The following is a 21,781-nucleotide window of genomic DNA, read 5'->3' as shown; positions in this document are numbered from 1 at the left end:
TTACAGTGGCTTTACTTGTTGGAATACATGCATATTATAGGCCTTCCAATACACAAGCAAATTTTAATGACATTTCAGTACCCAGTAAGCAAATCACCATACAATTCACTTTCAAGCCATTTTCTTTGTACAGGTTTTTATTTGTTCTGAAACATAGCTGCTAAGGACAGTAGACGTGTATTTCTATTTGAATTCAAAGACATCAAAAGAACATGACTAGTATAAGTAAAACACAATGGTACAATGCTATAACTAAAAGACTGTTCCTATGTCAAACACATGCCATATAACTGGTTTATCACAAAATGACTCCAGAAAAGTGGTCCCGTTTCATACATACAAGCAAGTGGCATTAAAACATGCTTGTCCCATTTGGATGAAGTCACCTTTTGTAGTTTATATAAGTCCTTTACACCAGATGACCATGTCTGTGGAAGCACTGTCCATAGCAAAACTAAGCCAAATGAAACATACACTGACCTGTAAAGCACCACCTTGTGGTTTGCCTTAGGAATGCATGTTATTTGATTCCTACCAAAGCCTATCAATTACAATAACGCTATGCCATATTCTACACAGAAACAATCACATATCTTTGCAAACAGCGTTTAAGTTCGTAACACCATGGAAAGGGAACCTAAGATCATTTATACCTCAGCAGAGAGGGTCCTGGTAATTCAATATTATGTTGTCATGCTGGAATGTAAAAAAAATGCTGGTCTCTTACACATGTCAACATTTTTTCACTAACGTATTTCTAGTACTTATGGGATCTAAAATAACGTAAGTCTGTGATTGGGCCTTTGTCTATACAGTTGCAAGATGATTTTCCAGTCACACAAGTAATATTGAAGCAGACAATTCATTATGTAGCAGACATCAGACATGTATATTTTCAATCCAACGTCTTTTTTTTTTTTACAATTAGTTACATATTATGGTCCAGCACTCAAAATCAATTGAATATCCACCAAATTAACATTAGCTGTTCAGAAAACACAATGGCTGGTGGATAGACTGCTTACCTTTCCTTCTTTTAACTTAATCAATTATTTCAAAGTTTAGACAGCCATTAGAAATGAGTATAAATCTTATACAAGCATGTAGCTGCCATGTTAGACACAATATTGTAGCATATATCTGAACAACCATCTCCATGTTCTAGTCCTCCTCGGTGATGCCTTCATCCATATCGGCCACACAGTTGCTAGCACTGGAGGGAGGGAAGAAAGAAGATATCTTCACAAAATAGAAAGGCAACATATTCAAGAAAATGCAGCATATTTCCATCCCATTAATAGAAAGAACACAGCAGCAAAACAAAATATACCGTATACAGGGTATAGGGACTGGGAGGGAAATATAAGAAAAGAGATCAGATGTAAATTTGGTCAAGGAAAAAGGGAAAATATAAATCAATAAAATAACTTTCTGTACAATTATTACTGTAGGTACATGTTCTCTCCACAGAGCAATAAAAACATATCCGGTTCATAATATTTTACCTTGAACTTGAGCCAGTGCCCTGGTCTGTGTCCTGCGGTGTTCTGTTTTCCTTGCTGCCCCCTTGGTTGAAGAAGTTCCCAATACCTTTCTGCCATGCAGGGGTCGGTCTGGGACACACAGGGTTCCCACCAGCATACTTGGAACTCGCAGCACTACCTGCTGTAAATGAGTGAGTGAGTGAGTGAGTGAGTGAGTGAGTGAGTGAGTGAGTGAGTGAGTGAGTGAGTGAGGAAATGAGTGGATGGATAAGGGAATGAATCATCAGAATGGAAAGATTATATTGCACCTTCCTTTTTATTGTCTGAGTTAACAAACGAAAAAAATCTACAGATACAAACATTTACATATTTACACACAAGTACATGCTGCCGAATCAGAATAAGCTCAGGGCAGTTGTGACCCTGTATTTATGTTTTGTTTTTGTGCACCATCCAGCCTTATTGTTTTCCAATTATGTTAACCTTGGTTCTTTAGTTGTGTTTGTTTATACTAGTGCAGACATCATTTCTCCATGCCCTCACATCCCAGATGACTACAGTATCTTCCCCATCTTGCGTGACCCATTCCAGAAGACATGACTCAGGTAGAGCTACAAATCTCAAGTTATAATTGTAATGGCCTTTGTGACTCTGTAAAACGTAGGGGGGTATTCACTTGGTTGAAGGACAAACCATATCATATTATTTGCTTACAAGAAACTCATTCTTCATTTCCTGTAGAAAAGAGATGGCAAAGTGAGTGGGGAGGAACCATGCTTTTTTCCCATGGAACCTCCAGTCAAAGGGGTACAGCCATACTGTTTAGAAATAACATTAATCCCAATATTCACCAAACCAAAGTTGATAGTAATGGTAGATGGCTTATTGTTGATTTGTCCATAGATGATTTTAGATTTTGTATTGTGAATATTTATGCGCCAAATCAAGATTCCCCAGATTTCTTCTCTGACTTATCTATAGAATTAGACAATTTTGCTGATAGTACTGAAAATCTGATTATCACTGGAGACTTCAACACAGTACAAAACCCCTTTTTAGATAGATTTTCATCTAACCACACTTACCACCCCAAAGCTTATGAATCTATTTCAGAATTGAAAAGTAAATTTGACCTACATGACATTTGGAGATTCAGAAACCCTAATACAATTAGATATACATGGCGCCGTAGACGCCAGGCCAGCAGAATTGACTATTTTCTTGCAAGTTTTTCCCTAATCAATAGAGTAAATAAATGTGTCATAGCGGATAGTTTTAGATCTGACCACAAGTTGATTGCTTTATCATTTGTTATTGCAGAGTTTCCCAGGGGAAAAGGGTATTGGAAATTTAATCTGTCTTTGCTTGAAGATAAATCCTTTCACCAGAAAACTGTAAAAGTTATGAATGAATTTTTTAAGATCAATCAGGGAACAGCAGACCCACATGTTGTATGGGATACTGCAAAATGTTTTTTTAGGGGATATTGTATTAAATTTAGTAGTTGGAAGAATAAACAATATCTATGTAGAGAGAAAAAGTTAATGGATGATATCAACACATTACAAAGTAAGATTGATAATTTGCCCTCCCCCCCTGAATCTCTTTTGAATGACTTAGATGAAAAACAAAAACAATTAGAATTACTGTACAATCAAAGGGTTCAAGGAATAATAATAAGATCAAGAGCTCGCTGGATGGAGCTAGGGGATAGATGTACCAAATATTTTTTGAATTTGATACATAGAAATTACACTAGAAAAAATATTCAGAAATTGAAAATATCAGATAATACATTTACCCATGACCCCAAAGAAATTCTAGAAAAGCAAAGAGAATTTTACTCTTCACTTTATTCTTTTGATGAGCCTCCCACACCCCTAACCCCCAGTAACACAGAGCATTTTTTCCCAACACAATATGATAAACGACTGACAAATGAACAGCAGTGGGCCTGTGAGGGTCAAATTACAGATGAAGAATTACTTAAAGCCATTAATTCATTCTCAAATGCAAAATCTCCTGGAGAAGATGGTATTCCTTTGGAAGTATACCGACATTTTTACTCTATATTTAAAAACCCCATGCTTAATTGTTTCAACTATTCACTTTCACAAGGTTTTATGTCTAATACTCAGAAGCAAGGACTAATTTCTTTACTATTAAAGGAGGGGAAAGATGGTCAACATAAAGATCCCACTATTTTGGATAACTGGAGACCATTAACACTGCTCTGCTGTGATACCAGAATTTTATCAAAATGTTTAGCCCTTAGAGTAAGAACAGTTATTACTGATATAATTCACAAAGACCAGACAGGATTTGTAAAAGGGAGATTCATCGGGGATAACATAAGACGAATATTAGATTTGATAGATTATTATGAAAAAGAAGAAAAACCTGGCCTGATTTTCGTGTCTGATTTTAAGAAGGCTTTTGACACCATACGATGGGATTTTATTATTAAAGCACTGGAATTTTTTAATTTTGGCCCCCAGTTTATTTCATGGGTTAAAACGCTATATACTAACATCACAAGTTTGTTTGTTTGTTTGTTTTATTAAGATCTCCATTAGTGTACAACAATTTATACACTAATCTTCCTGGAGTCCTCCTAATTAAATACAATTTTATCAATGCAATAACAATAACAATAACAATAACAATACAATTAAATCAAATACAGGAAGAACGAAAACAATTGTTAGATAGTAAATCATACAAAATCAAATATGATGAACTTAAAAATGAGCGGAGAGGTCAGAGGTCAACATAAAAACGGAATCATTGTATAGATAATAGTATATAAGGAAACCCAGAACTAATACCAAAAATTGTTCAACATAATTGAGTGAACTGAACATAAATATAAACAAAGGTAATCATAATGATAACATAATATAATAACTTCAATATACTAATCATATACAAAAATTACCACCATGTGTCAAGACGCATGTGCTTGTTCTTTCCCTTACTTAATTGCTTGATGTGTTCTTTGAATGTTCGAGCGTTTCCAGCTGTGATGTGAGAAGGTAGGGTGTTGTATGTTTTTATGCTCCTGTATACAAATGTTCTGGTTTTAGCTTTAGTCCTTGGTTTGGCTAGTGTGAACGCCCCTCTTTGTGACAGTCTCGTGTTGTGTGTGTGCGTCGATTCTATTCTTTGCAATTCTTTGAAAATACATTTCGGTTGATTCTCATTTACAATTTTATGGAATGAACAGATGGTGCTGGTGAAAAGTCTTTCTTTGACTGTTTGCCAGTTTAACTGGGTGTGAAGGTTGTCTAGTCTGGCATCAAAAGTAGAGTTTGTGGCTAAGCGAGCTGCACGGTTTTGTATTATCTGTAGTTTGTCTATATGTGTTTGTGGTGCGGAGGACAGAAGTGCGGAACAGTATTCAAGATGTGACAAAACAAGAGTCTGTATAACTGTTCTTAATGCGTTTGGTGTGAAGTAGTTTTTGTTTCTTCTAATTGTAGCGAGGGTGCCTGCCATTTTCAGCTTGGTTTTGTCGGTTTGCGCGGTCCATGCAAGGTGTGGGTCAATAATGAAACCTAACAGTTCGGCGTGATCTACTTGGGTGATGTTGGTCCCGTCAATGCTAAGATGTAATTTGGGACTCTGTTTTAGTTTTTGTGTTGTACCCATCATTATGGATTTTGTCTTACCAATGTTAAGTACAAGTTCATTTGTTTCTACCCACTTCCAAATCCTCTCCAAGTCCGACTGCAGCTTGCTTTGCAACTGCGCTACAGTAGGAGCTGATGCTGACGGAGTTGAGTCAGTTTTAAATAATGGATATATATCACAGCCTTTCACATTACACCGTGGTGTCAGACAAGGTTGTCCTCTTAGTCCATATTTATTTATCATTGCAGTTGAAATGCTAGCTATACGAATTCGCTCTAATCAAAATCTTACTGGTCTTTCTACCTTGGGAAAATTTACAAAAATATCACAATATGCAGATGACACAAATTTCCCCTTTGACCCCAATTTAAAATCGTTTTATGCTCTTCTTGATGACTTAGAAAATTTTTCTTTGATATCTGGCCTTTCTTTAAACTTTGACAAATGTAAAGTTGTCAGAATTGGGACTTTAAAGAATAGTAATTTCAGATTGCCCACCCATCTACCTATTCAATGGGTAGATGGTGAGGTTGACATCTTGGGCGTACATATTCCAAAAGACTTAGAAAATATTGTGGACTTAAATTTTGAGCCTCGCTTAACTAAAATAGATAGGCTTTTATATCCATGGAAAGGAAAGATTTTGTCTTTGCTTGGAAAAATTACAATTATTAATTCCTTAATAGTCCCTCAATTTACACATCTCTTTCAGATTCTCCCAAATCCAGATAAATCTTTTTTTAAACGATATGAAAGGAAAATTTTTTCATTTATCTGGAATGATGGGCCTGAAAGAATAAGCAGGAAAACATTATACAACTCAATTGAAAATGGTGGACTAAATCTTAAGAATTTATACGCTTTTTCCCTTACTATTAAATGTTCGTGGATCCCTAAATTGTATTTTAATGAAGATATGTTAACTGCATGGTTATTGAGAATGCATTTATCAGTGGGTGGTAACCTATTTCCTTTCCTTCAACTCAATTCTGTAGAACACTTTAGATTGAATCCATTTTTAAAAGATATACTTACTGCTTGGTATAAATATCAGTACAAGATCCCCACTGATCCTGCTGAAATTAAGCAACAACTGTTATTTATGAATGATAATATATTGATTGGTGGAAAACCTGTGCTGTTTAAGGCTTTTGTAAATAGAGGTATTGTGTTTATTAATGATATATTGAATGCAAATGGTTCTTTGATGTCTTACGTTGAATTTTGTGCCAAGTATGGTCCAGTTTGTGATAACCTACATTATATACAACTCATAGCTGCTATTCCAAGAAAATGGAAGTCTAATTTGAATGGTAGCCCCCCACTTTGTGTTTGTAGACCTGAACAATATGACAGTACTTGGCTCAATCAGACAAAGATTAATAGAGATATGTATAGATTTTTTTTGACATCTTTGAAATTAACAGATGTCCCACACAATGTGCAATTATCATGGCTGTACCTCTTTGACACTCCAATCCCCTGGAAACAAGTTTTTACCTCCATAGTAAGATGTACCATTGACCCAACTTCTAGATTGTTCCAATATAAACTTATTCATAAAATTCTGCCTACCAATAGGCTTTTATATATTTGGAAGTGTGTAGATAGCCCCTTATGCTCCCTTTGTCATCTTGAAGAAGAAACATACACTCATGTCTTCTGGGATTGTATCGGTGTAGTCTCTTTTTGGAACGAAATCAAAATTTGGTATAACAATAAAACAGGACAGAATTTGAATCTAAACCCCTTCAATGTTATATTTGGAAATTTATCCTCCGAAAATTGTCTCGAAAATCTTATTATTCTATTGGCCAAAAGACATATATTTCAAAGCAGAGGCAAATCATATTTAAATTTTCAGACATTCATTAAGTACGTTAATTTATTCTACCAATTAGAATATATAATCGCAGCAAGGAGGGGAAGACAAGGGAAACACCTTGGTAAATGGAACACGCTATGTAATACTATGATGTCTCAAGATTGATTTGCTGGATGGTTGCTTTATGTACAGTTGTATTATTTTGACTAATAAAAAAATAAAAAAAAAAAATAAAAAAACATTTACATATGCACATGTAGAATGCTTTAGATCTCTCTATAGTCGAAAACCTGACATGACAGTGAACTGAACTGGAGAGCGGCCGAAACTGGAAACTAGAGTTCCTACACAGCCAAATGAACTCTTCTCTAAATCTCTTATACTTTTTGGACTACACTAGGCTAATATACACAATAGTCATTTACAGTTTCTCTCTCTGGAGGTGTATAGAAAAATGCTAAAGCAAGAACTTGACATACAATACACACATACTGCGACAAATACAAATTTAGCCTTCGTTGCAGACTTCTAGGAGCCCCAGTGTTTATATTTTAGGGGAAGCGCTGATTTGCTATTTTCCACATGGGCCAGGTGCTCTTATCTAAATGCTCCGTGGAGAAACTATCTCTCCAAGTATTTAGGGAAGCTGACCCATGTTGAAAATTTTGAATCAGTGCTCCTAGAAGCATGTGAAGGAGGCTACAGTGATAAAAATGTACATCTGAAACATGTAACTTTTCTATCATTGAAGAAAATAAATCTAGTAACATTAACCTACCAGGAGACCCCGGTGTGAAGTTGCTGCTTGGTGCTGACACAAGAGCTTTCCTGGGCGCCTTTGCTGCTACAGCTGTAGGTGTGGAGAGAATACAAAGAATCAGATATCACTTAGTGGCATTGCTGTGACGTAACAGCAGAGTGTTTGGCCCAGAACCCAGAAGTACTGTTCAGTACAAACTTTGTGTATTACACCAAGGAGGTTATATAGACTAGGGGTGGTTTACCAGGTATGCAATACCAAGGAGGTTTAATACAACATTTGTTTTGTTTGTTTGTATTGCATACAAGGTAAACTGCCTAATGGCATAATACACCAGGTTTGTGAGCCACATAACCAACAAAGCCCTATGTCAGAATTCATAGAAGGCCATTTTGTTTAAATCAAACTGGGAAGTCTTATAATATTATCATCCAATCTGCAATTTGTGGAGAAAAAATTATGCATGATTAAAAATATGAGCAACTTTCAAGGTAAGTAAAAATCAAGCTTGGGATTATGAATCACATTTTAGCCTAGTATCAGCGTACTGCAGTTACGACTCAAGTGCGAGTAGCTATGTACTGGCATCAATCTGTGTTTTGCTAATTTGTAGTAAAAAAGTGGGGAGGGGGGCAAGATCGCTGATGACAAGGGCTGACAGTGTCAGCCTGACACGTAAATATTCAATTTAATTTAAGTAAAAGCAAGAGGCCAGGGAAAAACGTTGTTACAGTGTCATGCATGCTAACGCATTTCTTCACTGTATCCTTGCAGCTTAGCAACAAAAGCCAGCAAAATATATTTCACGGACACACAACAAAACCGCGCGAACCGAGCTCCCTTTTATATCACAAACGTGTCGCTAAAAACATATCAATTCCCTTCTAATGTTCATTGTTAACAAATCTTAGGGGATATTTACCTTTTGTTCCACTGTTGCTACCTTTGGTTCGCACCATGTTGGCCTAGAAGGTGAGAAATTCGTCAGGAATAGGAGAAAATGTGCAGAGCGCAGAAAAACACGTCTCTCCTTCTCGACTGCTTCTCAGGACTGTATTTCCCGCGTTTTTTCTCGGTACGTGTCGAATTCACCCGAGCGACAGCGAAGATTCCCGAAGTAACAAACGTTTTAACTTTATTTCATAAATTCATGATTATTTCATAATTTTCTATTCTAGAAAAACATAGATCCACCACAGAACCCAATTACTATCACATATATTTTTAAGGAAAGTTTTAGATTCTCGTTATTGTGTTCATCCATTTTTCGTACATTTCCGGAAACATTCGGCAATCAACAAAGTGACAAGATGGCGACGCCTGACTTGGTGCAGTGGTGCTGCAGAGAACTTTCTAAACTCCTACAGTTCGAGGCGTCCGAGGACATTGCCAGGTACTCATTTTATTACAATACATATGAATCCTTCTATTTATTACCCTTTTACTACTCTACTCTTGTGTTTTTCCATGTCTTAAATCGCTACGTTATCACCGGCAACCTAAACTTCCTACGTGTTAAAATTATGATGGGGAGGGGGGCTTATCCGTGCTTGTAACGTTATGTGATTGCATAACATTTAGCAATTTTGCACGTCAAAGAATGTGGGGTGGGCTTCACGAATCAAACTGTACAAAAGTGGCAGTGTACTGAAGCCTGCATGACTTGTAGGCAGTCCACGATACTTTTAACAGTGTGTCCTAAGGATGAGAGCACAAGATGAGATGATACAGTACATCTGCTTTAAATTCATAAGCATACACAAAAATTATCATTATCACAAGCTCTAACGTTTATCATTCACGATCTATAAACTCAATTTAAGTGCATTGAATAGTTACTTACTAAGCTATGTAAAACCAGGACAACATATATATGTATATGTCCAGAAACTTTTATTCAAATAGCAAGTAGAATTTCTGATAACTTGCAAGATAAGCTAGTTCGGAGTTGCTACTACGCATGTGCAGTGTCAAAGGTGAAGGCCCCCGCGACGAAAACAAGACCCGTCTGGGCGTTGATATGCAAATCGAGACAATGTGGAGGCGAGCACTGTTTCCGTCGCGGGGGCCTTTACCTTTGACACTGCACATGCGTAGTAGCAACTCCGAACTAGCTTATTGCAGCAAGGATGAAATCCTTGATTGCAGCTTGATTGCAGGAAACTGAGAAAAATATATTGAGCCTTCTACATACACTAACATGTTGGTATTTGTTACTGTAATTTTCTCATGACACTGCAAAAATTTGTTTCCATTGTACATGTGACATTACTAGTATATCCTCCTTGCTATGCATAACAATTTTTTTTCAACTGCGTGCTTCATGCACAGCAATACATCCTTTCCCCACCTCCTGTGCAAATAAATGAATTTACAGTACTGTATGTTGTTTTTATAGTTACATGTTGTCCATGGAGAGCAGCCGCGACCTTGAAGACTACCTGTTAGAGCTGCTGGACGGATCCGACCCCAAGAATAGAAGGTTTCTTGACGAGCTGTTGAAGAGATGGAAACCTGCTGTCAAACAACCAGAAGTTCCAGAAAATGTCATAGTCTACAAGAAGTCTTCAGGTGCAGGTATGTATAAGACCTCGTAAGTGCTGTACAAGCTGTGTAAGACCGGGTTATAAGGCATGATCCACTCTCGCCGTGATGGCCCCGGTGAGTGCATGTGTTGTGGTCTCTTAGACCTCGTTCATATTAAATCTAAGCCTATCATAGCCCGGCCTGGTTGAATTGAATTTAAGAATTAGCCTGATATGAACGCAAATCAACCAGCTAAAAAAGGGTTTAAGCAGGATATGTCCAATCCTCCTGACCTCCTGAGGTGGATTCAGTTTAACCCGCGTTCATATCAGGCTAGGATAGCCGGCTAGATTAGCCAGGTAACTCTTAAATTTAATTTAACCGGCTATAATACTTAATAGGCTTAATATGAATGGGGTCATAAACGTGCTCAGGGTGTGGCCTCCAGTTTTACATCCCATCCTAGAGGACATCCCTAGGTACTCATTTTCTCCTCCTGAGCCTTTTCCAAGGGCTAGGAATGCAAGCAATGGACTGGTAAGCCACATTTCACTACCAGCCATAGAAAAGTGTTATGCTTCGGCCTGTTATAAGTGCTGCAACTTTAAACCTTTATGTTTCCTTTTTATATGCGACTGAAGATGAGCAGTTTGGAGTTCAGGAGAAGAAGAAAAAGAAGACCAAGGGGAAACAGAAGTCCACGCAAGGGACAGGAGTGTCTGGTGGTCCTGGTACTGCTGGGGATGAGGAGGAGGTAGATACATCTGCAGGGGATTCTTACATACAAATCAGTTTTGTAGGCCTTGTTTTGTTTAATGTTTAATTCTGTTGCATTGCAGAGAAAATGTTGTGCAAGTATGTGTACTCTAGTGAAAGCCAGACAGAGAGATACATGTAACTTTGTCAAGCATGTAAATGTGGTTAACCAGTTCCTGGGTGATAGCAAGTTGTAACTTTCATCAGTCTCCAGGTTGGTTTTCAGCATCCAGCATTCAGTCATATGAAAGAACTTTGCTGCTTTTGACAAACAAAAATTTTCACCATTCTGTCATTGTGACAGACAGAAATCCATGTGTTATGTCTTATGATATGGAAAAGTTGGCAGCCAATACTGGTTGTTGACTGTACCTACACTTATTCATTTTACATTGAAAGATATTTATTTATGAATTATACATTTGTTTAGACATGTATCAAGTAAGAGCACACTGATGATAGCATGTAATAATAATGTGACATGCCTTTCATAGAACCTTTCTGCTTCCTTCTGTTTCATAGGAAGAAAACCACCCTCCTGGTCTCCACTTCCAGAAGCCCAGCGGTGGGAAGACCAAGTGGAAGAGTCTATATGGAGAGGACGGGGAGGACCATCTAACGGCAGTGATGTTACCGGGGAGGCATCCCTGTGAGTGTTTGGGACAGAAGCACAGACTCGTCAACAACTGTCTCACCTGTGGCAGGATCGTCTGTGAACAGGAAGGCTCAGGGCCCTGTCTCTTCTGTGGCGCGTTGGTACGTTTGTTTGTGTGTTTGTTTGTTTGTTTGTTTGTATTACATGACCAGTAAACTTCTTTTAGACATAAATGTAACACACCAGTTTTGAGTTTTAGTATGTTTGTCTATTTGTATTGCAAGGTCAGTGCCAACTACCTTAAGACGTAACTAGTGGTGCGGACCGAAAGCCACGTTTCGGTTTCGGTCCGGACTCGAGTCCAGAGATTTCAGTTCAGGTCCGGACTTGTACAAGTCCGGTCCGGCACCAGACATTGCTGCCACATTATGTGGCTGTTGCTCTGCTACCATTGTTAATCCCTCTAAACAAGGTCAAACATTTGTATTCAATCTCCGTTAAATATCTGTATTTAACCTCCTTGTAGAAGTTCGTGTCGTCTGTCTAGGGAAAGATACACACAGAAACATGTCCACAGAACGACGTGTATATTTAGAAGAAATGCTCTCTACTCTAGCGTGGCGAGTGGTGACTTACATGTCAGGTTGTCTCTGTTGACGTCTCAAGGGCTGTGGTTTATATTTTGAAGTTCCCCACTGGCACCTGGATGGTCACATACTGCGGCAATTTGTGTAACCTGACATGTCCCCGGTGTCGCGCAATATTTCCCGGGCTGCAGGCAAAACAATGGCTCTTCTCAGATCAAACATGGCGGCTGGGCCGGGGTAGTCCCGTCACATGGTATAGCTAAGCCAATCACATCGCTAGCTTCCCCTGACGTCACCCAGATCTCGCGGGCACCTGTGAGACTTCCCAATATCGCTGATGACGGCCATAACAAATGGATTCAAACAAATGTTTGCGTCTTTTCCGTCGCAAACTTCGTGATTTATGGAAGTTTTTAGATAGTAAAGAACAAAACAGAGGATGTACAAATGTTCATAAGTGCTATTTATTTTTACATGTCCAGAACCGGTTCTCAGCGTTTCAGTTTTTTGGACTTGGACCGAAACGCTTTACAAGTCCAGAACCGGTTCGGCCGGACCAGTCCGCACCACTAGACGTAACACACCAGTTTTGAACGTTAAGTACAAACTGCATAAGACCAGACTGATAGGTTTGATCCACTCACAACGGGAAGGGCTGCTTCTTTTCGATAGGTGTGGTGGGTTCTTTAACATGCTGGAGGTGTGGCTCTCCTCAAGCATAGGGCCACCAGCTTTACTGCCCATCTGAGAGAACGTCCCAAACCAAAGCTTGGTAATACAAGAACAATGCAAAACATATTATACAACAACACACTTTTCAATGTCTGTATGTTCCTAGGTTTGCACCAAGGAGGAGATGGAGGTTCTGGCCAGGAATTCCAACAAGAGCGAGCGATTACGGAGAAAGCTGCTAGGAGGCCTCGATGAGCAGGGAGGGCGGACACTGCTGCCTCACGAAGAGGCCCGCCTGCTGGAGGGAAAGGACAAGGCAGAGGCTCATAAGAACAAGCTGTTGGAGTATGATAGAACAAGGTATGTCTTTGTAGCTTTTACATGAAATTGAACTCTGTTGTCTCAACTTGCAACAATCTGCAAAGATAGATATCTGATTGCAAGACAGTGATTGGTTGGTTGGTTTATTAAGATGCCTGTTAGCCCATTACTTACATTGACAAAGGTGGTGGTATTTGTTACTGTAACCATTATGAATAGCTGCATATGTATGTCCTTAACATATTCTGGAACATTTTTGCTACAAAAATGCAACATTAAGGACAGGAAATCCTAAGTACAAGAAAATTAAATGGATGTGGCCTTCACGTACATTTTCTCTTGATAATTACGGTCACCAAGAAGGTTATGTTTTAGGTGCCGTTTTGTGTGTATGTTTGTGGACAGCATAAATCAAGAAGCTGTGGATGGATCTTTATGATACTAGTATTTGGTAGGTAGGTAGGGGTTGGGAAAATGAAGGTCAAGTTCGATAATGGACCCCCTAGTCTATTCCAAATGTGTTGTTCTCTTTATAACAGTGCCAAACGAACTCAAGTCCTTGATGACGAGGCTGACTACTTCAGCGTGGAAAACCAATGGTTGTCCAAGGACGAGCGAGAAGCTTTGAAAAAACGAGAGGACGAGCTTCGCGAGCAGCGCTTTGGTTCACGTTTGACGAGGAAAGTGACGCTGGACTTTGCGGGAAGACGGGTTGTCGAGGACGACTCAGTAGTCGATGTGTACAATAGAGAGGACGAAGTAGTACAGAGAACAAACTTTGGGGTGAACAGGAAGGGAAAGGGCGGTGGAACACAGGAGGGCCACAGTAGCATTGTCAACCCTAATATCAAAATACAACCTCCTAAGGTGAGACCAGTTGGCATTGTACAAGTACAAGTAGAGGTTCTGGAAAGCTGAACTGTATCTGTTACAAAGTGCTAACCTTTACCTGCAAATTACTTTGTTTTGATTTCTGTCTCTTGATCAATGAAGAAATGGCGTTCTCTGTCTTCAACGTACATGCACTAACATTTCATTTCTTTAACTAGTAGTACTAACGTTACTTACTTACTGCTTGCACAACTGTCTTGGTTGTCCTTTTGTACATGCAAAGTTTGGACATAATAATTCTTTGAGTGACCTTGACTTTGTAGATTGTTTTCCCATTTCTACACTCTTCAAGCTAGTCTAAGTTTTTTTGAACAGATGATATCTATTCCTTCTGCCAGTCAGCAACTATTCTATTTCCTCTGTATCAAACTTTAAGTTGAACTGTAATTTCAACTCAAAAAACTTGACTCACCAGAATTTTTGACTGATTAACTTGGCTAAGTTGGAATAAGTCTGTTTTTTTTAGTTGGAAATAACTGTTCAATTTTGATCCAGATTGACTTCTACCAACACAGAAGACAATTTTCAGTTAAAAGTTCATCTGTGTTGGTAGAAGTCATTCTGAATTAAAGTTGAACTGCAATCGCCAACACAAAAATTGGACTTACCCAAATTTTTGACTGATCAGCTCCAGTCTTTGTCAAGGAGTGAACTTTCAAATTATTTTATTTCTTTGTTCCTTAGTTTGTCCCATCAGAAGAGTCAGAAGGAAAACGACCCCCTGCACCACTAGGTTCACAGAGCGAGGACAGGGAGAAACACAGGACCAACATGAGGATCCAGGACAGGGAGCTGCAGGAGATGAGAGATGACGGCATGTGTCTCAGTATGCACCAGCCATGGGCTTCACTACTGGTCCTAGGGATCAAAAAGTAAGGAAGGAACACCAAAAACAGTTATTAAAGCAATTGGATAAAAATTTTGAAACAGACCTTTGCATCCGCTGCCTTTCGTCAGTGACTCAGAAAGATAGTGGATGCTGTCTGAAACGTCTGACTGTTTCAAAATCATATCCAGTTGCTTGAGTAATTGTTTTTGGCGTATGTCATTACCTGGATGTCTAACCTTCATCAATGTATTAAGTAAGGAACAAAATTAGGAATAGAGAAGTGAATAATTCTTTACTGATGTTAAGAGTGTATGTACATATGACTGTCCATGTGTATGTTTGGGTAGAGATTACAATCTGACAGAATGGCTGATTCTGCTAGTAGAGATTGCAATCCGAGTCTCCATTGACAGAGATTATGATCAGGATGTCTGCCGGTACAATTGAGGTTTCTACCTGCAGAAATCCCATGCAATTAGGAGTAAGTTTTTCTGTGCATGTGAATACTTTTCAACTTTGATTCATGCCACTGTAGATCATTGTAGATTGATTGACTTGAAATTTCAGGGTTATGAACAGGAGACTGCCTTAACACTTTCACAGCATTCTGATCAGAGTTTCTGTTGACAGAGAGGATCTCTATTGGTAGAATCAGCTGTCTTTCAGTCTGTCTGTCTATCTATCAATCTATTGCTGTATTCTCCATCTCTCTCTATTCACCCATCTGTAAATCTATCTAAACTTATCAAAGCCATCTTTAAATCTATTTAAACTTACCAAAAACAGTTCAGTCGATCACAGTCGTTACTTGTTGCATGTGCACAGACATGAGGGGCGGACCTGGTACTCCCCCCACCGCGGCAGACTGTGGATAGCAGCAGCCAGTAAGCAGCCGTCTCAGGAGGAGGTCGCTGAGGTTGAGAACGCACATCGCATCATCGCAAACGGTGGGTTCCTGGGTCGACAGTATGATACTGCCTTGCTCCTTTTCATTATCATCATCCACATGTCAGGCTGTTTGCCCAGACTTGATGTACTCTGTACTTCTCCAAGAGTCGCTGTCTTTGATAATGTTCTGTAAGTCTCAGACCTGGATCTGGACCGGAACGCAAGTACATTGTTGTTGTATATCCATGTCTTGATGTCCATAGATGGAGTTCCCTGGCTGCCTGTGATAAAATAATCACCATTCTCTGTATTTGTTATTTCCAGAACCTCACCTCCAGTTCCCTAAGGACTACCCTGTGGCGTGCCTGTTGGGGTGTGTGGATGTAGCTGATGTTCTACCACAGGAGGAGTACAGGGAACAGGTCAGCAATCAATTCTACTTCTTTGTCAAAGAGTAGTTCATCAACATTTTATGTACTTGTACCAACAGTTATGGATTTGGTCAAGATGTCATACATTATAAAACTTCTGCTGCTTGCATACATTAATACATCTTCTGCTGCTTATATAATTGTTTTCTTTTGCCAAATATTATGTATCACACATATTTATGACTTTGACTTTATTGGGGTAAAAATTAAAGAAAGAGAGTGAAAGTGATCTCAAGCCAATTTAGTTCACTGAATTGTTATTCTTCCATTGGTCGTGACAGAGAAGATGATATGTGCAGATTCATTTTACTGGGGGAATTCCCCTAGCTCTTTTCGACATGCACAAAATATACCTGAAAGCTTAGGACCTGTATCAAGACCTGTGTACGTTAAACACCTGAAACAGTTTTCCTGTTGCAGTACCCAGATGGGGAGTCAGCCTCGGATTTTGTCTTCATCTGTGAGAACTTCCAAGAGCTCATCATCAAGTTTCCCATCAAGGGGAAACACAAGATCTGTAAGTACAGAGGACTTAGAACTGATATTCCAGTAGTGTTTGTAGTTTGTTCTTGCCCTTTTAGTTTAGATTATTGTTTCAGATATTGAATTGTTCGCCAAACAAAATGGTTTCAGATAGTTGAATTGTTCACCAAACAAAGCCATTTTAGACAGTTGAATTGTTCGCCAAACAAAATGGCTTCAGATAGTTGAATTGTTCGCCAAACAAAACTTGCACGAAATATGAGTTGTGTCATGCAGTACCCAGAAAGGAAGACAGGAGGCGTTCCTGTACTACATGACATTTTCTCATGGCCACCCCCACTCCAGGATTAGTTAGTACTGATCCACCCCTTCCTCTCGCTGACAAAAGCGGGTGAAGGACAGACAAGGTCACTGTTCCCCCGGGACGATCCCTGTTCATCCCTCGCTGATTAGAGGTGCTTTCGCAGGCTAGCAGGGCCGCCAGTGATGGTAGGATTGTAGATTTCAGTAAGGGAGAGGTTCTCAACCCCTACTGATGAAGGAAATAGAACATGAAGATGGATGCCCATGCTCACTGCTCATTGAAGGCACGGCATCTCGCTATATTGCCTACACTGTAGGAGACATACATGGCTTAATATCACAGTCAACATGAGCATTTCCATTATACCAAGCAATCAGCTGTTGAGAATATGTCTTCATTGTAATCTCGTCCCGCTGACAGACGGTGGGAATGGATGGGAGACGCAATCGGGAAGACCTGGTAAAGGCAAATGTCACGGCGCAATTATTTGATGAAAAGTGTGTGCATGCTTTTGCATAATTTATATGCACTTCACACAACATTGGGTTATAGGAACTTAGTGTTTCTGTAATCTACAGTTCAGTTGACAGCAAATATGTTGGATTTGGGTATCATACATTTCTAACTGGAAGGTGATATGGATTTGTATCTTTTTACTACTTTGTATCATTTAAATAATGATGAACATCATGAAATACAGGCTTGTTGACATGATGAACACATCGCTATATTCTACAAGAAGACAAAGATACTATGCATAAAAGATCCATCAATGATATCCTAATGCAATAATGTATAATTTGATTATATTTAAAAAGACATTTGGAAGACAAAGACAATAGTTAATGTATTGTATTGTATGTGCTGTATTTACCTGGTCTTGTAAAGTGAGCATGAATATTGGGTTGGTGAACAAAGTCTTACAATAATGATCATCTGGTAAGAGTGGTTACGACACACACAAAGATTTTCACTGCTGCAGATTTTGGTCTGGTTTTAAGACCTTGCCCTATAAATTATAAAATTCTGTGTAGGTCTCATCTCAAAAAAGTCAGGACTAAATATACTTTTGATATGATAAACAGACTAAATCTTGTCATTTTATACCCTGTTGTCTTCAAAGTTGTGACATGTTCAGATTGAAAGATATTTTTCAACTAAGATTTTCCAGCTGACAGATAGGCTTAGAAGACCTCTGTTGACTGGATGTATTTTGTTAGTTAATACTTCCGTCAGGCATTGCTAAGTTGACAAAGAAAAGACACCTCTGTATGCATGATATCCAAGCAGATGTTGGGTCCAGCTCAGTGTATTATGCATACTTACATTGTAGATGGCATTTTGTACATTTTTCTAGCGGTCGGCACAGATAGTGCGTTGCATCCTCCTGTCACATTTGTTGAAAGATGTACAAATGTGGTAGGAGATGAAGAGCTATATGCCCAGACCACTATACAGTTGTAACACTACTGCTGCAAAGACTACTACTACAGTACAGTGTAAAACACTGAGCTGCGCCCTACATCTGCTTGGAGATAATTTATGCAGTCTTCAGGGAGTAGCAGACAGACTATCTACCGCTGATGTTAGTACAAGCCTGCTTCATCTCACCCCTTTCAGCAATATTGATTATGGCAAGAACCCAAATGATTTAATATGGCACAACGTCTAGCATCGTCTAGCATATTCCACATGTTGTTCACAGTTACTGGTTACCTGTATGTGTCCTTCCTATTGTTAACAATACTTCTCAGGCTACAGTTGGTAAGATTTACATTCAAATTCAGACCCGGCCCCGCATGCTTTTATCTGTGGGTGGTTAGGATGCATGGGGAACGTTTGAGTTTACTGTAGTAATCATTTATCTTTGTTGGACATGGGGGAAGATAGCATCTCTATGGAACATTCATTCTTGTTCGGGGGCTTGCCTGTTATATCCATGGAGGCTTGCCAAAATAAAGACATTTCTGCATTAGTTGTAAATCCATATGGAAAGCAGATCTAGTGGGACTAGAGGAGTCCAAGAGTGAAGGGTAAGGTCATACAGGAGGAAAGGATTTGCTGCGGTGCCTGAGGCGGTGTGTGCGTGTTCTCTCAAGGTCACAGCATAAGGGGCTGGGCTACCAGATAAAATGCTGAATGTCAAAGGCATAAATGATGTTTTAAAGTATTAAATTGACAGCACTATCCCCTGCTGTAGAATAAAGATGGTTGAATAATGCACACTCCATTTGCAAGATTTATTGAATTAGATTGAAGTGCCTTTACCTGAAAATTGCACGGTATGTCAAGGTAATCCTCCTATTTGTTAGCTTGCATTAATTACACAAACCCTTGTCAGATGTTTAGCCTCACAATCACATGGGGTGTCTTGGTGTTGCAAATCATAGTGCTGTGCTGTATAATTTGTATGAAATGGTAATGTATAAGCAGCTGCCAGTGTATTGCCGTATTGCCTATCAGCAGAAAGGTGCTTGTCGGTAGAAAGGTATTCCAATTCTTGAGCTAGCTCCTGTATTAATAGTACTATTTAGTTACAAATGGTGCCTTAACTTTCATTACCTTCACCAAGAAGGTTATTTTACTGGTCTGTTTGTTTGTTTATTTCTTTCTTTTTTGTCTTTCTTTCTTTCTGTGTGGGCAGCATAACTGAAGAAGATATGAGTGGATTGTAATGATATTTAGTACATGCAGTTTGGTCTTGATCTAATGAAGAAATTGTTACATTTTGGGCTGATAGTAAAACTGTTTTTGCGTGTATCTTGGGAACTAGTTTATAAGTTTTCTTTTGGATGATTGGTCGACTCACAGTAGCATATGAGTTTGGTATTGACCATAACATCAGCAGTGTTTATGTAGTCGGTTGGGCGTCAGAAGGATGACGGCTGAGACACAACGATTTACCCGTTTCAACCTCTTATTCAAAAGTCTTCATCAGAATGACAAAGAGTGGTACCGCACTTCCTCTAGTTGAAATTAGGTAGGGGCACTCTACTCCCTGCTTTACTTTGGTCAAGGTGCTCTAGGAAATAGCAGTTCAGCAGTGTTTATGGAAACCTAAAATTTAATCAGACCAAAAAACACATGGCGACGAACAGTAGCAGGAGAACTGAAGTGCTTTGGCCACACCTGGAACAGCATCCAGAGCGTTGCCCAGGACTGAAGGAACTGGCAAACTTTTGTTGCTGCCCTACATGCCGGGAGGCATAAAGGGCAGTAAGTAAGTAAGTAAGTAAAATTTAATCAAGAAGTACCATGTGGCCCTGGCCTTACATACCTTCATCTGTGACACATAAACAATGCTCAGTTCTGTGGGACCCATCATTCCCATACCACTCTTCTTACAACTGCGCTGGTGAAAATCATAAAACAAACGTCATCAGTAAAACCATTACCGTTGACAGATATTTAGCACCCTTTTGGTGAAGTCTATTGTATTATCTTGTTTTCCACGCCAGTGAATGACCCCCTTGGCCAAAACCTTGAGACTCCCAAGGTAACCTTGAGGTCGGCCACAGCTATCTAACACCACCCCTGTGTTTACATAGACTGGCCGACTGCCAGCTCACCCTCTCAAATTGGAAAGTCATCCATTAGTGAGGCTCAATCAGTGAGAGTAAAGATGTTGACAGCTAACCGCAGCTATTACCTGCTTAGTTCTACCTTCATGGCTCCAGTTGTCACCTGTGTGAACAAAGCTTAACAGTGCAATCCTGCTCTCTAGATTACTTAGTATGTGTCAAGTGTCAAGGCAAGAGCTTTGTGCAAGTTTCTTCGCAACAATGGTGATAGATAAGTAGTAGGGGCTTCTATTATGGCATGGTTGTTGTTAGGTTTATTGACTTAAAATCTACAGGCTCAAAATGCAAAGCTAATTTTATTTTTCTTTCCTTAAAATCCTGATTTCTAGTCTAGTTAATAGTACCTTCGCCATGTTTTCGGTTGCATGTGTCTGTGTCTCTGTTTGCTTGTTTGATTATTCGTTTTTTTCATTGTTTGTGATCACATTTCAATACAATAACTTGAGAATGCCTTGATGAATAGTCTTGATATTTGGTATGTGGGTAGGTCTTGATGAGACCTCAAAATTATCCAATTTTTGGGCCCCTTGCAGATCGTAATGGTACTGCAGCGTAACTTCCAGTTTTGATTGCTCATGTTCTGGACAAGCTATTGTCATGATTTTTAGTAGTAGGTAGCTCTTGTTTAGTTTTGATTTGATTCTATTATGTACAGTGTGTACAATACTTGAGTGTTGTTTTACACGACAACTGTGTTGACACCACAGGGAGACTGGATCCCACCACTCACAAGGCAGCCAAGAAGGGGCTGAGGCCGGTCAACAGGAAGGTCTTCTAAAACTGCCATTATGTCATGGACCACCGGCCTTCTGTAGACTTGGACATGTATATGTACACAGTTTATGTGGAGAGCACTGCATGCATTCTCATGTATACTACAGTACACAACATCACCTGTTTGGGAACCAAGACATCAAGCAATATTCATATGTCCTGTTGCTGAAAGAGAAGTGCAGTCGGTGACTGTAATAAGTTATTATTGGCAATCAAAAAAATCATTTTTGTTTTTTCCATTTAGCTATGAAATGCTCCTTCATAACATGTTTCTCAATTGAAGGTTTGATGAATGCTTGTTTTGTTAGGATGGCTAAAATGGGTTATTCAAGAAAGAGAGTAGATGAAGACAGGAGATTTAGTACTAAGTACCTGGATGCAAGACTGTAACCTGGGTACCGTTCTCTGTAGTTTACCACTGGCTCATTCTTTTTTCTTGCT

General features: G+C 39.2%; 2 protein-coding genes across 4 annotated transcripts; one reads left to right on the top strand and one right to left on the bottom strand.

The window, feature by feature from the left end:
• Window positions 1-119: 119 nt before the first annotated feature.
• On the bottom strand, window positions 120-8,766 carry LOC136428389 (PCNA-associated factor-like). 3 transcript variants are annotated; one of them, XM_066417855.1, is made up of 4 exons: window positions 8,625-8,766; window positions 7,721-7,792; window positions 1,506-1,665; window positions 120-1,207 (listed from the first exon to the last, which is right to left on the bottom strand). In XM_066417855.1, exons 1-4 carry the CDS (start codon window positions 8,659-8,661, stop codon window positions 1,162-1,164), a joined length of 315 nt encoding a protein of 104 aa, XP_066273952.1. In that variant the 5' UTR covers window positions 8,662-8,766; the 3' UTR covers window positions 120-1,161. The 3 variants fall into 3 exon arrangements, with proteins under 3 accessions (XP_066273952.1, XP_066273951.1, XP_066273950.1); XM_066417854.1 differs by having other exon boundaries at window positions 120-1,213; window positions 1,506-1,662; XM_066417853.1 differs by having other exon boundaries at window positions 120-1,213; window positions 8,625-8,765.
• A 195-nt stretch (window positions 8,767-8,961) lies between these two features.
• LOC136428385 (activating signal cointegrator 1-like) lies at window positions 8,962-21,781 on the top strand. The gene is made up of 11 exons (XM_066417841.1): window positions 8,962-9,095; window positions 10,101-10,279; window positions 10,870-10,982; window positions 11,507-11,740; window positions 13,005-13,198; window positions 13,699-14,026; window positions 14,735-14,922; window positions 15,705-15,826; window positions 16,092-16,189; window positions 16,619-16,715; window positions 21,274-21,781. The coding sequence occupies exons 1-11, from the start codon at window positions 9,013-9,015 to the stop codon at window positions 21,342-21,344; spliced, it is 1,707 nt and encodes a 568-aa protein (XP_066273938.1). The 5' UTR covers window positions 8,962-9,012; the 3' UTR covers window positions 21,345-21,781.

The sequence above is a fragment of the Branchiostoma lanceolatum genome, chromosome 2 (genome assembly GCF_035083965.1).
Source record: "Branchiostoma lanceolatum isolate klBraLanc5 chromosome 2, klBraLanc5.hap2, whole genome shotgun sequence".
NCBI classification, from domain to species: Eukaryota; Metazoa; Chordata; class Leptocardii; order Amphioxiformes; family Branchiostomatidae; genus Branchiostoma; species Branchiostoma lanceolatum.
This window is presented reverse-complemented; position numbering and strand designations above follow the sequence as displayed.

Coding starts and splice junctions, on each gene's coding strand:
- LOC136428389 (XM_066417853.1), bottom strand. CDS start 8,661: ATGGTGCGAACCAAAGGTAGCAACAGTGGAACAAAAG. Junction 7,793..8,624: donor TAGCAACAGTGGAACAAAAG/GTAAATATCCCC, acceptor CCACACCTACAG/CTGTAGCAGCAAAGGCGCCC. Junction 1,214..1,505: donor GGCACTGGCTCAAGTTCAAG/GTAAAATATTAT, acceptor CCCTCCCTCCAG/TGCTAGCAACTGTGTGGCCG.
- LOC136428385 (XM_066417841.1), top strand. CDS start 9,013: ATGGCGACGCCTGACTTGGTGCAGTGGTGCTGCAGAGAACTTTCTAAA. Junction 10,983..11,506: donor CTGCTGGGGATGAGGAGGAG/GTAGATACATCT, acceptor TCTGTTTCATAG/GAAGAAAACCACCCTCCTGG. Junction 14,923..15,704: donor CTGGTCCTAGGGATCAAAAA/GTAAGGAAGGAA, acceptor GCATGTGCACAG/ACATGAGGGGCGGACCTGGT.